This window comes from Glycine max, chromosome 11, assembly GCF_000004515.6.
Source record: "Glycine max cultivar Williams 82 chromosome 11, Glycine_max_v4.0, whole genome shotgun sequence".
In the NCBI taxonomy this organism is placed as follows: domain Eukaryota; kingdom Viridiplantae; phylum Streptophyta; class Magnoliopsida; order Fabales; family Fabaceae; genus Glycine; species Glycine max.
The window spans coordinates 38,654,961-38,669,799 of record NC_038247.2 but is presented as its reverse complement, the minus strand read 5'-3'; the positions used below and the strand labels follow the sequence as shown (position 1 = coordinate 38,669,799).

Genomic DNA, 14,839 nt, shown 5'->3' with positions numbered 1-14,839 from the left:
AACCAATTTCTGTGATTTTAATTTTGAACTTTGTGACTCCTCATGCCAAAGACCACTTTTAATAACACTATTGTTCTTGTTGATTAAAAAAGGTACTTCAATATTTGCTGTCAAAGTAAGCCCAAAACCAATGAACCAATCCAACTCACCATGGGCGCTAAGTTAGACCAAAAAAATATGTTTTGCAATGCTATGAGAAAATGAACCTGACTCGCTTAACCCATGAGTTAGGTGAATTTAACCCACAAGTTAGGTGAATTTGAGTCAGATTGAACTAGGTTAACTCGTTAAACCCTTCTAAATAATAACTAATAAATTATGTATCTTGTCTTGACAATTACATATTATAATGTTGTTGAATTATGACTAAGACTAATATTTGGATTTAAGACTTTGGAGTTTTTAAGGCTTTTGAACGATATTTGATGTATTTGAGAAAATTGAGACATTTGATTTGAATTTAATTTTTATGATTATATTAGATGCTTAAATGGTTATTTAAGACATTTATCTATTATTTGTATTTGTATTTGAATCATTGGAATGTCTTTGGTTGAAAAAATATCACTTTTAAAAAATAAAAAATAGAGAAAAAATGTTTTTAATTTTTAAAAATTTTACTTTTGAACTTTTTTTATTATAAAAATTTTGGTAAACATACCCACCTAATCCACTAACCCATAGTGGGTTGATATTTTTGTGGCTCATTTAAAAGTGAGTTGGGTTGATTCTGCCTATTTAAGTCGTAACTCGTGATGGACCAACCTGTATAGATTACGCTGACCCATTTTGATACCCCTAATATTTGTTGAGAAGCATTATATTATACATATGTTTCAAGATTTTTTTGATTTAAGTTTAGTTTTATTTTTAAAAAAATAATATGGCGGACTAACCTATCGCGATTTTAGTCTTTCATTTTTTAATTGAGACACTTGAGTTCTTATTTTTAAAAAATTCTCAATTTTAGTCCTAATGAGTTTCAAATGTTGATTTATATACTCCATAAACGTTGGCTAGCACATGCTTATGTATTATCCACATAAATAATGTTATTTTTTAAAATTATTTAGTTTCTAACCAGCTTAATTTATTAAAAAAAAAGAATTAGAAAATACATAGTCAAATTTAAAATAAAAAAAGAAACTAAAATTATAGATTTTTTAAAAAGTGAAAGATAAAATGTCTTAATTAAAAAAATAAAAAAAACTAAATTTTCAGATTTTAAAAAAGTGAGGGACAAACATGTTTCAATTAAAAGACAAGAAGACAAAAATCACGGATATAAAATAACAAGAAAAGGAAAATTACATTTTAATTTTTTTAATATAATATTATTTTCAAAATAGTTCAATAAAAAAAATTCAAAATAGGATTCAGAAAAAACAAACGCTTTAAAAAAAAATGTAGACGAAGAGAGAAGAGAGAAGAGTAGAGGGAGAGCAAGAAGGGGTTTGGGGTTCTTGGATGCAAACTGCAAAGCTCAAAAGCGACGTCGTTTATTACGTCCAACTGAAGCTCCCATAGCCGGAGTCCCTCTGCTTTCGGCCAACCTCAAAGCATCGAACAATGTAAATTCCTTTGTCTCAGTAATTTCTCAACATTTGATGGTTTTGAGAGATCAATTTCAATTGACTCTGTAGGGGAGCTGTCAAATTGAATCTTCGTTGTTCTTCGCAACGAGTCGATGGCGTTGCCGCTGAACCCGAACCTGATTGGACCTTCGACGATCTTGTTTCGGAACTCAACGCTTTGGAGACTAAGCTCGCCACTAATGCTTCTTCTTCCACCCAACGTTCTTCACCTCTCGATAAATCAATATCGAAGTGGTACATTCATTCTCTCTTTCAATTTTTTGGTGGTTCTTCTTCTTCTTCTTCTTCTTGTTAATTTGAATTGTGTTGACGTCTGAGGCGTGTTCAGTGGGAAAGAAATCCAGAGAGGTAGGGCTTTCGTGTTGCGTGCCGACGAGTTTGACATGGAGGACTCAGAGAGCGACGATGATGATCATGTTGACAGGGCTTTGGTAGTAACTGACAGTGGCAAACGGTTCACCTGTGATGAACTTTATCTGAGGTGCTCATTTCTTGAACCCTAGATTTAGTCACATATTTTGAATTATGAAAATGTCATTTTGGACCTCTTTTTGTTTTTAGAAAACAAATTGAGGTTGTCGTCTTTCACATATTTGGGGTGCTTTGAGGGTAATGTTTGCTCTTCCTTTGGTGTTTCAGTGTCAGTGATGATGATTCTGACATTGCCTCTGGTTTTGAAGTGAGACCCTACTTGATGGATGAATTGGGAGAGGTCGAAGGTGCCTTGTTGGAGTTGACACATGAACATCAGCTTAGGGTTAAGGTGAGCTATGGTACTGATGATATCAATGCACTTGTTACCTGTTTGATTTATCAAGTTACAAATTGAATAACTTGTTATGGTGGATGACCGGATAACTTGTAATAAATTGAAAATCAAACTCATGGTTTGTTTTATACCGTGTACCAGACTTGTTTCTAATCTTCTGGGTTGTCAGGATGAAATAAGGAACAAGATCTCGGCATTGGAGACAGCTCTGGTGAATGAAACTCAGAATTCTACTTCTTCCTTTCTTCGGGTTGAGAAATATAAAGAAACAAGGCTGGACTTGGATAAAAAGTTTGACACTCAATATCAGCGTCGGATGTAAGATTTTGTTGTCTCCCCTCCCCTCACCTTTTCTTTCTAGGCATTATGATTCTTTCTTTCTATTCCATATCTGTATTGTCAGACTTTAATGCATGCAAAAATTATGAATTGTAGGCCACTATAGTGTTTTTTGTTCACATTTTCTATGAGACCTTTATGCAGTGGATTATTTGTATGACAATGATTTTTGTGTGGAAGGGGGCATAATGTGTTTCACTATTCTCTCTAAAAAATACTGGTGAAAGGATATAAGATTAATAATTTAATTTGTTTGTGGGAGGAAGACAATCTATCAAAATGCACATCAATTCAAAACTTGGGAATCTGATTTTATTTTATGAAAATTCAATTTGGTTGTCCTTTAATATTGATTTGATTTATTGTTTTAATAACCAAAATTTGACATTGTAGCATCTTTTATACTAGTCTTATAATCCCACCTCCACCAAAATACCAATTTTCTCTGGTTCTTTTATTCTTCTGGATAATTACTTTGTTTGAACTATTTGAAAAATGTAGAAACTGATGTTTGACCTCTCTCAAATTTTTGTAGTGCAGAAGCACTTGATAATCACTTGACAGCTGTTCAACGGGACCGTGAACTTAGATCACAAATAGAAGAAAGGAAAATAAGAAGTGATGCAGCTTATGAAGAGGCCAAGAGAAAGGTTGCTTTTGAAAAGCAGCAGCAAGAAAAGGCTAAAGCTGAAGCAGAGGTACCATTACCTTTATATTTTAGTTGAGTGTTAGTTATTTGTCAAAACGTTATGCATATATGATGTCAAATTTCATTTGACATCGAAGCTGTGAATGCTTGATGAGCTTAGTAATCACTTATCACCTGTTCACAACCTTTTTTCTTGTACATTTTCTTTATAGAGAGTGGAAACTTTGGCCCAAATGCCCTTTCATTCATTATTTACAATTTTTGTGGGTGCAGGCCAAACTTAGAGCTGAGGAAGCAAAACGAGAAGCTGAGAGCAAAGCAGCAATGGAGGCCAAGAAACAGGCAGCAATTGAAGCTGAAAAAAGCGCAGCAGTAGAAGCTGAAAGAAGAGCAGAAAAGGAAGCTACTGAAACTTCCAAAAGAGTTACTTCTGGAGGGACCCAACAAGCTACTGCCCATCCAACAGGTACTGCATCAAGCCTATCCAATGCTGAAACCAAGGAATCTGGTATTGCTTTTCTTTATTGACCTTCTTTTTCATTTATAATAATATATATTTCCAATGCCACTGTAGTTTTTGTTGTTTTCCTGTTTTTCCACATCTGATATGAAAGAATGATTTGCCTTCTTTTTTGACAATCAGTCTCACTTAGTTGGAAATTTGCTTTTCTTTCTACATTTCCATATTAATGAAATTAGTATTCTTCTCCCTTGTCTTATCAACATTGGTTTGATTTGGCTACCTGCATAATTTGGTGTGATTTAAGACATTTGAATCTTCTATTTTATCTTAAGTCACCACATTTTTAATTACAAAAGTTCCCTTTTGTGCACTTTGTTATTTTCCCTCCTGTTTTTATATCTTTGCTGTCTTTTGTTCTTGGTTTGATGCTTTGCTGTGGAAAGTAAAAACATTGGTGCATTCTGCTGCTCTGTAAAGTTGTAAGGCTTTGGTGCAATTGGTGTTGATTCATATTGATATGTGCATGTTGGTGTATTCCCTTGCATGCAAAAGCATTAAATATATAGTCATTTAAGATAATTTATTTTTCTTAATAGAATACATAAATTTTAAGAATATCTAAAACTATTTATTTGTGTTTTCAAACACCATAACATTTTTTTTCCTGGTCATATCATCATTCTTTTGACATGTCTTGGAAGGTATGTTTAGAACTTGTGGAACTTCCGTAACAAATAACATATCATCAATTATAATGGAAGCTAATATATTTTGAACTCAAGGTTGAGAGATCAGGTAAAATAGATGTTCCTTTTGTTGCAAACATTATAATAAAGTCACTCTTGCGCTCACATATCTTAAATATACATAAAACTGTATTGATTTTTCACTTTTCAAACTCTGAATTTTTATATATTTATAAATTTGAAATGATGACATTTCTTAAATATTAAATGGTCAAGTATAACTCAATTTTTGGTTATTTAAATAAGAATGAACTTAGAATAAAAGGAGTAAGGCTAGAGCTAAGTTTATACATGATCTCATTATTAATATTCTATATAGGTATACATGCAATTTAATGACTACTTTTTTTTTGGGAGGAAATTATCAAGGGAGATCTCAAGATTAATAATATTTCTGAAACTTTGGTTTTTAACCATGCTGAATGGCGTCGTGTGATTTATGTAACCAACCTCACCTAGTGGGATAAAGCTTTGTTGTTGTTTGTAAATCAAAAAGTTCACCTAATTATTGTTGTATTGTTGTTTATATTGTATAAAAATTGTAGGGTTTAAAAATACTTAATAAAACTAAATACGAATTAAAGAATAATTTTCATTTACTGTTAATTACATGTTGGATTGATTGGATGAGGGGGTTCGGGGGGAGACAAGTGCTCCAACTTGTCCCCAACTGGTTCATTCCCTGCTTGAATGTTTATATCTATCATCTATGTATTGCTATTTAGTTTTTACATGTTTTAGCATCTGAGAATTCAACTACCTTACACGATCCTTAGGTAATTTATATCGAGCTGCAGCAAATGCTTTGAATTTAGAACAGTGGAGACTGCAGAAACTGAAAGAGCTATGTGAGGGGAACCAAATGATAAGATCAAGTTATAATGAGGTATTCTTGAAATTAGATGTTTGGGGTTTTGTATCCTCCATGCAAGAAGTGATACCAACTTCTTTGTTGACTACGTTATCATATTTTTTAATTGAATACTATCCTAGCTAATCTGATGTATATTTTTCATGATTTTTATGAGCACCTTCATATCCGAGGCTTGAATTTTTTTGCAGCACAAGAAATTTGCTTGTCCTTCATCTCACTTTGATTGCTAACTCTTCCAGTAGCATTCTGTGTTTTTGATTTTGTAACTTGTTTGTGTCAACATCTGTTCAGGATTGTACCCGCCACGAGGGTCGCATTTCCCGGAATATAAGACAAATAAGGGGCATAAGTGACAATGTTAGGTGAAGTGAATATTTTAATTTTGCTAATGCATAATTCTATTTATTAATTTATCGTTGTTTCTTGTACCCTTCAATTTTTTTTAAGGGACAAAGTTTTATGTTCTGTCTGTTTCTTTTGCAAAACTGTTTAAGAAATGTTTCAACCTGCCCAAAAGTAACAAGAATATCTGTATGAAATAGATTATTTCCTAGGATTTTATTTCAAATAAAGGCAATCCCTATCCTTAAATAGGATATTAGTAATACATGTCTTTTTACTGTTTTGAACATTATGTAGGTCAAAAGCAAGTGAACTCACTAAACTTTTGAGTCATCCTCAATCTTTTCAATCAATCAGCATTGAGATATTTGCTAAAAAGGTAATTTCATATCATTGGCAATTCTGTCACATTTTCATTCTGCTTTTTTTACTAGAAAAAAGAGAGCAACAGAAACAATAGATTAATATCAAAACTGGGTTTAGTTACTTGTTGTGGATGTTATTTTTTATTTTTCCATCAATTCACAGTTAAATATTACTGATAAGTTATGATTACCCACCTTTTTTGCTTTAAATCCTTAAAAAATATTATTTTTTAAAACAATTTTCAGTATAAATTTGAGAATGATTATGGATCATTATACGGGTAAATTAATGTATGTAAAGTGCCAACTTTGTTGCTTTTACATTTTCTAAAATTTGACATTAAGCAAAATAGTGTACAACAACAAAAACCTTATCCTACTAGGTGACAGATCACATGATGCTATCTGGCTTGGTTAAAGACCAAATCTTGAGAGATATTATTTACCATGAGATCTCTCTTAACAACTTCCCTCAATCTCCTTCTTGGTCTTCCTCTCCCCCTTTTCACAAAATTAAAATCCATGCAATCTACTCTCCTCACATGTGCCTCCAGTGACCTTTGTATGTGTCCAAACCACCTTAAATGGTTTTCTGTCATCTTCTCCTCAATCGGTGCTACAAGAATATCTCCTCTTATACTATCGTTTTGTATCCCGTCTTCTCTTGTGTGATCATACATTCATCTTAACATTCTCATTTATGCTACACCTACCTTTTTCTCTTATTCCTTTAAAGCCCAATGTTCCTTACCATAGAGTATTGCCAACACATAGTAATACTATAGAACTTTCCTTTAAGCTTGGTAGGTACTTTGCAATTACAAATAACTCTTGTTGTCTTCATTTTAGTCATCCCGCTTTAGTATGACATCTTTTCCCATCTTTACTTCCAAGTTATATTCCTCTTGCCTCTTGTTAAAATTGTAATGCATATACCCAGTCTTACTCCTATGCAAGCGATATTATTTGTTTCCAAAGTGTCTTTAAAGTCTCAAGTTTAAGTTAATTGCTTCCCTTGATTCTTCATTCAAAACTATATCATCCACGAAAATCATGCTTACTCCTATGCAAGTGAAATTATTTGTTTCCAAAGTGTCTTCAAAGTCTCAAGTTTAAGTTAATTTCTTCCCTTGATTCTTCAATAAAAAATATATCATCCCCGAAAATCATGCAATTACGGACAATCTTTTGTATGTTCCAAAATAAGCACATCCAAGGTTAAACAAGTAAGGCCCTATGGTTGAGCCTTGATATAATCTTATCCTACTAGGGAAGTCCTTAGACTCATTTGTTTGAGTTCTCACACTAGTAGTTACCCATCATACATGTCTTGTATTGCCCAGATTTAAGCCACTTGAACATCTTTCTTTTCCATAATATTTCTTTTGCCACTTGATCATAAAATTTTTCCAAGTCAATAAAAACTATATGTAAGTCACTTGATCAACCCCCATATTTAGTTGTGATCAAATAATGTAGCTAAAATCCATGTAATTGGCTTAAGATGTTCGAAATGAGGAACAAAATCTTCTGAGAAGTAGTAGAATTAGGTTACTTGGCTATGGTTGTTAGTAAACGAAGTTAGTTGACAACTGACAACATACTTTACAGGTTGTTGCATACTGTGCAAACCCCGCTAATGTGCCCTTTGCAAGTGCCTATGTCATTGTTCTTGTTACATCTCAGGTACATCATGTTTAATCCTTAGCCTGCAGGGAAGATAGAATGAATAGAGATTTTTTTTCCCAATAATTATTTATTTACTCTGGGGCTTCATTATTTATAATTTGCAAAGCAGGTCCCACATGCTATGGATATTTTACTAGCTGAGCTTCACAGGGCTTGCATATATACTGTCCCAAAGCACCTGGTTTACAAGAAGGTAGCTTGATAGAACTTGAAAACACTGCTGAGCCATTTATTCTTGTGCAGTTTCCTAGCCTTGTTTTATAGAGATTGTGGTATGGTTGTGTTGCTAAGGAAGCAATGTATTTTGTATATTTGAATTGTCTTTGAAGTCAATCTGAACTTTGAAGGGGAAAAAAAAATGTTTTTCTACATAAAATTCATTCATTGGTCCTTTTGATATCACATTTTGCCTAAATAACAGGTCTGAGCTCAATTTTTCTTCATGAGAAAAGCAGCATGGTTATCTCTTAACTGCTACAATGTTAACATTAGCTATCCTACTTTTCTGACGTAAAAAATACATTTTCAGAATGATTAGTTAATGCGGCCAGAAAGGATAATTTTGCAATGTTGGAGATAGATACATAAAAGATCTTTTTTAATTCTTTATTGTCCTTATTCTACACTGCCTTTAATATTTTGACTCAAATTTTATAACATTAATCATGGCTAGAGGGTTATTATTTTTTCTGTTAAATGATCAAACACATGTTCTTCAAATATAATTTTATAGATTGGGGTTGAATCTGTATTGTTAATTTTGCTTTTGTCAGTCTGCCTATCAATCAAAAGAGGCATACTTCAGAAGTATTGGCTATCGAGAAGATGATGAAAAGATGGAGAGTACGGAAGATTATTTAAAGCGGTTAGAATCATACATGAAGATGTATGGTGCACTGGTTCAGGTCTGTCATGAATATCTAATCGAGAAATTTACTTTGACAGTTTTGCCAACCACTGATTTCATTGAGAAGTTGACCATGCTTGTTTGTATCAACAGACTGAAATTACAAACTGTCAAAATTTTCACGGCTTGAAAGAAGGTTGGGCATGGCTTGCAAGGTTCTTGAATACACACCCAGCAAATCAATACACAGCTGTTTCGCTTAATGCATTCTTGCAAGTAAGTAGTATAGAATGTTGAGGTGCTTTTTATATATAGATCTGCTAAGTTTAACAAATTCTACTTTGTCAGATGGCTGGATTTGCTCTCTATAACAGATATAAATCTCAATTCTTAAAGATGCTGAACGTCGTCTCTGAGAACTTTTTAGTTGATCTGAAATCACAGAATATACCAGAATTGGCGAGGACAGTTACGGAGATACAGACTTACATAGACGATAAGAAGTTCCTTCAAGAGCCAGAAGGAAGAAGCCTGCAGTCTGATTTGTTATCAACCAAGATACTTCAAGAGGCAGACAGATGGATACCGAAGCCTAGTTTTAATAATTATTATTGAAACTTGAATAATTTTATTGCTTATTTTTTTGGGTAGAAAAAAGTTCAGGGAGATCGGCGATTGTTTTCATTTTAAGGTCTTTCACAAGCCTCACAGTTTACACAAACTAGTTGAGGCAGCTTTCATTTTACTCCGAGGAGTATTGGAAACGATTATTTACAGTTTATTTAGACTTATTTTGAGATGTAATACACATACAGAAATTCATACAACATTTATATAACATCATTTTCTTTTATCTATTTCTTTCTGTTCTATCATTTATTACATATCAAACTCTCTTGGTTGTACAATTTGTTGTATAACTTATACAAATATCATTTTTCTTTCATTAATAACTTGAGACAAACCTTACAACTTATATGAAAATAGTTTATCTTCATTTTCTCTTCAATTATAGAAATAACTCGCATGGAAATACTTGTACACTATAGACCTTATTTAATAAGCACTTATTCAAGCTATTTAACCAAAATGGGCTTTAAAAGGAATGTGCAGAGCACGAACTCTATAGAATTTATACAGAACATAGATTTGGCCATCCTCAAACTAAAATATGGTATGAAGCCATCTAGGATATAATTCTGTCACGGTAAGGTAAGTAAACACATGCTCATCCTTAATTTAATTAAAGTAAATTATAATTTTAAGTTATAAAATATTTATGAAAAAAATTGCATTGACCTCCCATAATTGTAGTTTTTAAAAAGCAAAGACCCTTCCGTAATGTTAACTCTGTTAACTTGCCTTGCTTAAGTTATCTTTTTCCTGCATTTGTTCTCTAATTTTGTTCAAATTTTGCTGCATCATCTTTCTTCAATTTGTGGTGTACCAATGGAAACTTAATTCAAGTTGATGAAGTTGGCCGTATGATCTGTTACGTGATCCCTTAGCAGACATTGAGCTCTGGTGACCCACTAGATTGTATATCCAATTTAAGCGTTCGGTCACTTTTTTTTTTCGATAAACAAAGTAACTTTATTGAAATTAGCTAAACAATAGCACAAGTAGTGCCAGGTTAAGCCTGTCCATAAGTACAAATAGCACTAGTATTGACCTTGAACATTTGAACACTAAGATGCAATAACGTTTGCATCTCATATTTGAACATTTCTTCTCTTTTTAATAAAAGCTTGTGATTTAATTCTTTTAACAGAGCGCAAACAGTGTTATTAACTTAGGGGGTGTGTCACTTGGAGAAACAAACAAGGGAGGTAAGTGCGTTCACTTAAAAACTAGAAGTGAGTGTCAATTAAAGAATTTTTAAGGGAATTTAGTGCATCTTCCCCTAAAATTTATAAGCATAACCTTGCTTACTCTAATTCAAAGTCGGTCAATTTAGAATAATATTTTCCAGATTTAGATCTTTTAAAGTAAATAATCTCAGTTATTATTTATTAATGAGAAAACCAACTATTGATATTCTAACACATTTATAATTTATTATGCATGTTCATGTAATATTGTCCGTTAATTTTCGCATCAACATTACTTTCGTGAGTTGCTGAGTTTATTCCCCAGCCATCCACATGAAAAAGATCAAATACATGGATTCATGCTTTGTAGAAAGACAATCTAGATTTGACCAAAACAATAAATGCTCTTTAGAAAAATGCAAACAATTTTTATACAAGCAGTTTATTTAAAAACATGATGCCTTCCAAGACACATGAACTGCATATATATACAACAGGGAAGGCCAATTCTTTCTGTGAACACTTCTTCCTAACTGTAACTGGGAATACAAGTTTTGCCTCGAAATTGCGAGTGCAGTTTTTGTGGACAAGAAACCATCTTGAAAAGAGCCTGACCAAATCTGCACATCCTTTTGCAGCCCCTGCCTGCGTATGAATCACGTTAATTTATGACTTAAAGCATCGATAGAACATTCAAAGGTTATGAAACTTTTATGACTAACCTTATTCTGGAAATGATGAAATTTTCATTGAAAGTACTTCTGCATCAAAGCTAACTAGTAAAGCCTTATTCTAGTATGGATTGTGCTCCGGCAAATGGGACAGAATTGGAGGTCTTCTCCACACTCACAACAAGTCTGCCACAAGAGAAAATGCATGGGAGAAGGAACAAAACTTAATATATGTTTGGCCCTTTTCATACATGAGACAACCTTAAATATAAGAATCAAGGTTAATAATTAGTGGCATGTAACTTAATTGGTTACCTGATGCCCACAACCAAAGGCCATATCCTTTGCATTGGTAAGACAAATGGGGCAAACCTGCAGTCAACCAAGTCATATATATGAATTATGTAAACCACACTATTCAAGTGATAAAGAAATGAATCAAATGATCATGAATCACTATGATGACATTAAGGGTGGAAAGCTAAACTGTGTCTTAGTTTAATAAGAAAGACATTTATAACATTAGAAAGCATGGTCTTAATACCTTATTATCGTATAAAGAACTTGATGATGTCTCTGTGTGAACACCGCTATCATAGCTAGTATGTGTAGGTGTCCTCTGCTGAAAACTGTTTGACCTTGTAGATTTTGTGCTGATGCTGGAAGAGGTTCTACTATAAAGAGGTGGGGGTAGAGCAACCCTATCTGGTGAATGTCCCCTCCGTGAACTACACATATCAATGAAGACATGAGATTTTCAAATTCAGTTATTGGTTATTACATTAGAAAAAACCCTACATAACAGGCTATAAATTCCCTGTTTTAATGTAATGAAATGATATTAAGTTATCACCCCAATATGCCAAGCTCTAGGGTTGCCTTGTATTGAGAAGGTATCTCCATCAAAGCTGAAAGTGAAAAATCTGTCTCTTTTCTGGCTGGATCTACATTCCTCCTCATTATTTCAGTAAAATTCACAAACTACATCCAACCAAATAAAAATATCACATTCAGTATAACAGGAAGATTTAAATATGGCAAGTAAAAAAGGCCAAGTTAATTATACCAAACCTGAAAATTGTCAAATACACGAGAAGGGATGTTATCATCAAATTCCCTCATCATTTCCCATGGTCCATCTCCAACTCCCACCAAAACTATTGACAGTGGATACTCACTGCAATTGTAAAGGAATATAAGAAATTAAGAATGCAGAATGGTACTCCATTAGAGAGAAAACTAACTAATTACCTGGCTTTTACTATTGCATTTATTGTATTAAGCTCTTGCGGACTTAAGTTGCCATGCTGTGTGTCAACGCTTCTAGTCACCTGTGCAACAAGCTGAGTATCAGTTTTTGAAGCCCTAGCACAGGGAAGAAACAATGAATATCTACAACTAACTGATGTAATTTATCCAGGTATTGATAGAATTGTGCAGATGTAGTTTTCTTCTGCAATTGGTGACATGTAACATGTGATATTATGAGCTGGTGAGCTACAGTAGATAATAGCATTTCTAAGGAAAACCAGTTACAACTACAGCTTTGCAATTTCTTCATTTATGATATGAAACTGAAGATGACTGATACAAATAAAAAGTGCTTAAAAGTAAAAAGTATTCAGCTCAACAGCATGAAATATGAATTAAAGAATTACCTGTCCATCTGCAATTATTAGCAAGACATGATATTGGCCACCACTTTGCTCAACAATAGTCATAGCCATTTCAATAATAGGGGCAAATGAAGTGGGTCCTGTCACATGAATGCGGTAAGTTTTAATGAGCCTAATTAAAAAACTTCTAAGATAATAATAGGTAAATGCAACACCTGCGAGTTTGAGGGAAGGAATAATTTGTCTGTATCGTGTCAGAACTTCCTCAAACCCATTGCAGAACCTCTCTTCTGAAAAGAAACTGAATACATCTTGATCATGTGTAGACGCTGAAAGAAAATGAAGAAAGGAGAAAGACAAATCATGGTTGCAGTCTGGAAACTTAAACAACTTCATTGGAAAGGCAGTTAGTTTCATATCTGACATTACCATCTCCGAATCCAAAACAGGGAATCAAGTTATCTTCATCGAAAGCAGATAAAGTCTTTCCGATAATAGAAATTGCTTGTTCATAAGGGTTTTGACCACTTCTAATGTCATGTAAACTTTTTCGATTGAATGACCTCTTCCCTGATTTTCAAAGCAACACATATATTTAGCATTATAACTCATCACAAAAGATTCAAGCATCAAATATTGTTAGTAAGAGATAAACACCTGTCCACTCATTGCTCTTGGTGAAATCAATTCCAACAATGAGATTAGAAGATTCCAGCCCAGCATTCGCAAGTGCAGCAGTAACCTGTGTTCATTACTTTATTATTGGACAAAAATATTGTGTATTTTCTCTCTGGAGTTGTGAACATGTTAATTGTTAGTTGACACAGTTAATAAATTATTATTATAAACCAAAACAGTAGTAATTCTGATATATCTACAATTCTGTATAAGGTTACTTGTAAAATCGGTAGTAAATATTAATGAACCCCAATCTTTGGCACCCCTTTTTCCTTTGAACTCTTTATCTAAACTGCTTTCACATTAGCATAGAAGGGGGTATAGGTTTTTAAGTCAATGTTGTAACCCCCAACAAGACGAGTCAATGATAATGACAACAAGCAAAATCAAAGGAGATCAAATAGTTGCTGATAATATATATGAAAATCACAATTAGCAAAGGAGAAGCGGGAGAGACATGTCCTGGATTCGATTCCCCCGCTAACAAAATACTAATAATTAATAACTAACATTTACCGATGAAAATCACAAAGCACTGTTACATGCAATGATCTAATCACCTCATCCAAAGAACGGTAATTATCAGCTATTCTGGAATACTTCTTATCCAACTTCCTTTTTGGCTGTGCATAGTCATAAAATGGAGCTGATGCTGATGCTGATGCACAAGGGTGCTGAGGTGTTTGATAAGAAGTGTATGGTGATTGCGGAGGGTATCCACCATAGCTATTATCCCTTGAAGATGAAGAAGCACCAAAATCATACCTCCTACCACTCCCTTTTGAGCTCTTCCCTCCCATAACAAACTCCTTCAGAAGAAATACCAAGATGCACACAATAGCAACCAAAATTGTCCAAGTCTCTAGCTGAAACTCCAAAACACATACAACATGTTTATATAACTTTGGTGAAGGAATCAAACTATGATAACAAAAGGGACAAAAAAAGCTCAACTTTGACTAGCCACACCAATATTTTTTTCTGGGAAACTGAAAAATACTTGAAGGGTAAGCAGAATTCAACCCAAAACACTGGTGAACGAAATTTCGAGGTCACAAACACCGACAGCAGACCAAGAAAGATAGTGAGACTTGTTCATATACCTCTAGATGCATTGTTTCAACAAGAATTGCAAATGAATTATGACCAGGGAGAAGAAGAGTGCTGTTGGAAGGAATCGAGTAAGGTCAAGTCAACTGTGTTCATCCCTTTCTTCCACTTTAAACTAGTTCTTTAAGATTATTATGTTAATAATTATTAAAAAAATGAATCATCTTACCCTACAAGGAGTATATATAATAGAAATATAAAAAGGAAAGAGAAGATAATACATGATATTATAAATGATGTAACTTAAAGATGTAGCATGTTTTATACATTATGAT

General features: G+C 33.4%; 2 protein-coding genes across 6 annotated transcripts; one reads left to right on the top strand and one right to left on the bottom strand.

The window, feature by feature from the left end:
- The first annotated feature begins 1,386 nt into the window (after nt 1-1,386).
- LOC100802744 (protein GLE1) lies at nt 1,387-9,535 on the top strand. 2 transcript variants are annotated; one of them, XM_006591419.4, is made up of 15 exons: nt 1,387-1,571; nt 1,644-1,829; nt 1,924-2,076; nt 2,235-2,358; nt 2,534-2,682; nt 3,239-3,401; nt 3,626-3,818; nt 5,338-5,447; nt 5,727-5,797; nt 6,075-6,156; nt 7,754-7,828; nt 7,941-8,024; nt 8,605-8,736; nt 8,832-8,954; nt 9,027-9,535. In XM_006591419.4, coding segments are annotated over exons 1-15 (1,914 nt in total). In that variant the 5' UTR covers nt 1,387-1,569; the 3' UTR covers nt 9,294-9,535. The 2 variants fall into 2 exon arrangements, with proteins under 2 accessions (XP_006591482.1, XP_006591481.1); XM_006591418.4 differs by having other exon boundaries at nt 3,626-3,860.
- Nucleotides 9,536-10,873: 1,338 nt separating this feature from the next.
- On the bottom strand, nt 10,874-14,822 carry LOC100820356 (E3 ubiquitin-protein ligase RGLG5). 4 transcript variants are annotated; one of them, XM_006591420.4, is made up of 13 exons: nt 14,558-14,822; nt 14,015-14,320; nt 13,434-13,518; nt 13,206-13,346; nt 12,992-13,105; nt 12,819-12,916; nt 12,412-12,491; nt 12,232-12,337; nt 12,014-12,141; nt 11,705-11,888; nt 11,476-11,532; nt 11,212-11,346; nt 10,874-11,130 (listed from the first exon to the last, which is right to left on the bottom strand). In XM_006591420.4, the coding sequence occupies exons 1-12, from the start codon at nt 14,567-14,569 to the stop codon at nt 11,266-11,268; spliced, it is 1,392 nt and encodes a 463-aa protein (XP_006591483.1). In that variant the 5' UTR covers nt 14,570-14,822; the 3' UTR covers nt 10,874-11,130; nt 11,212-11,265. The 4 variants fall into 4 exon arrangements, with proteins under 4 accessions (XP_006591483.1, XP_003538591.1, XP_014619755.1 ...); XM_003538543.5 differs by having other exon boundaries at nt 10,874-11,134; nt 14,558-14,818; XM_014764269.3 differs by having other exon boundaries at nt 10,874-11,134; nt 14,409-14,815.
- Between the last annotated feature and the right edge of the window lie 17 nt (nt 14,823-14,839).

Excerpts from the sequence above, each read along its gene's own strand:
- LOC100802744 (XM_006591418.4), top strand. Across the intron at positions 5,448-5,726 it reads TAAGATCAAGTTATAATGAG|GATTGTACCCGCCACGAGGG; the intron begins GTATTCTTGAAA and ends ACATCTGTTCAG. Across the intron at positions 8,955-9,026 it reads CGCTTAATGCATTCTTGCAA|ATGGCTGGATTTGCTCTCTA; the intron begins GTAAGTAGTATA and ends CTACTTTGTCAG.
- LOC100820356 (XM_006591420.4), bottom strand. Across the intron at positions 12,338-12,411 it reads AATGCAATAGTAAAAGCCAG|TGAGTATCCACTGTCAATAG; the intron begins GTAATTAGTTAG and ends TTACAATTGCAG. Across the intron at positions 11,889-12,013 it reads CTAGAGCTTGGCATATTGGG|TTCACGGAGGGGACATTCAC; the intron begins GTGATAACTTAA and ends TGATATGTGTAG.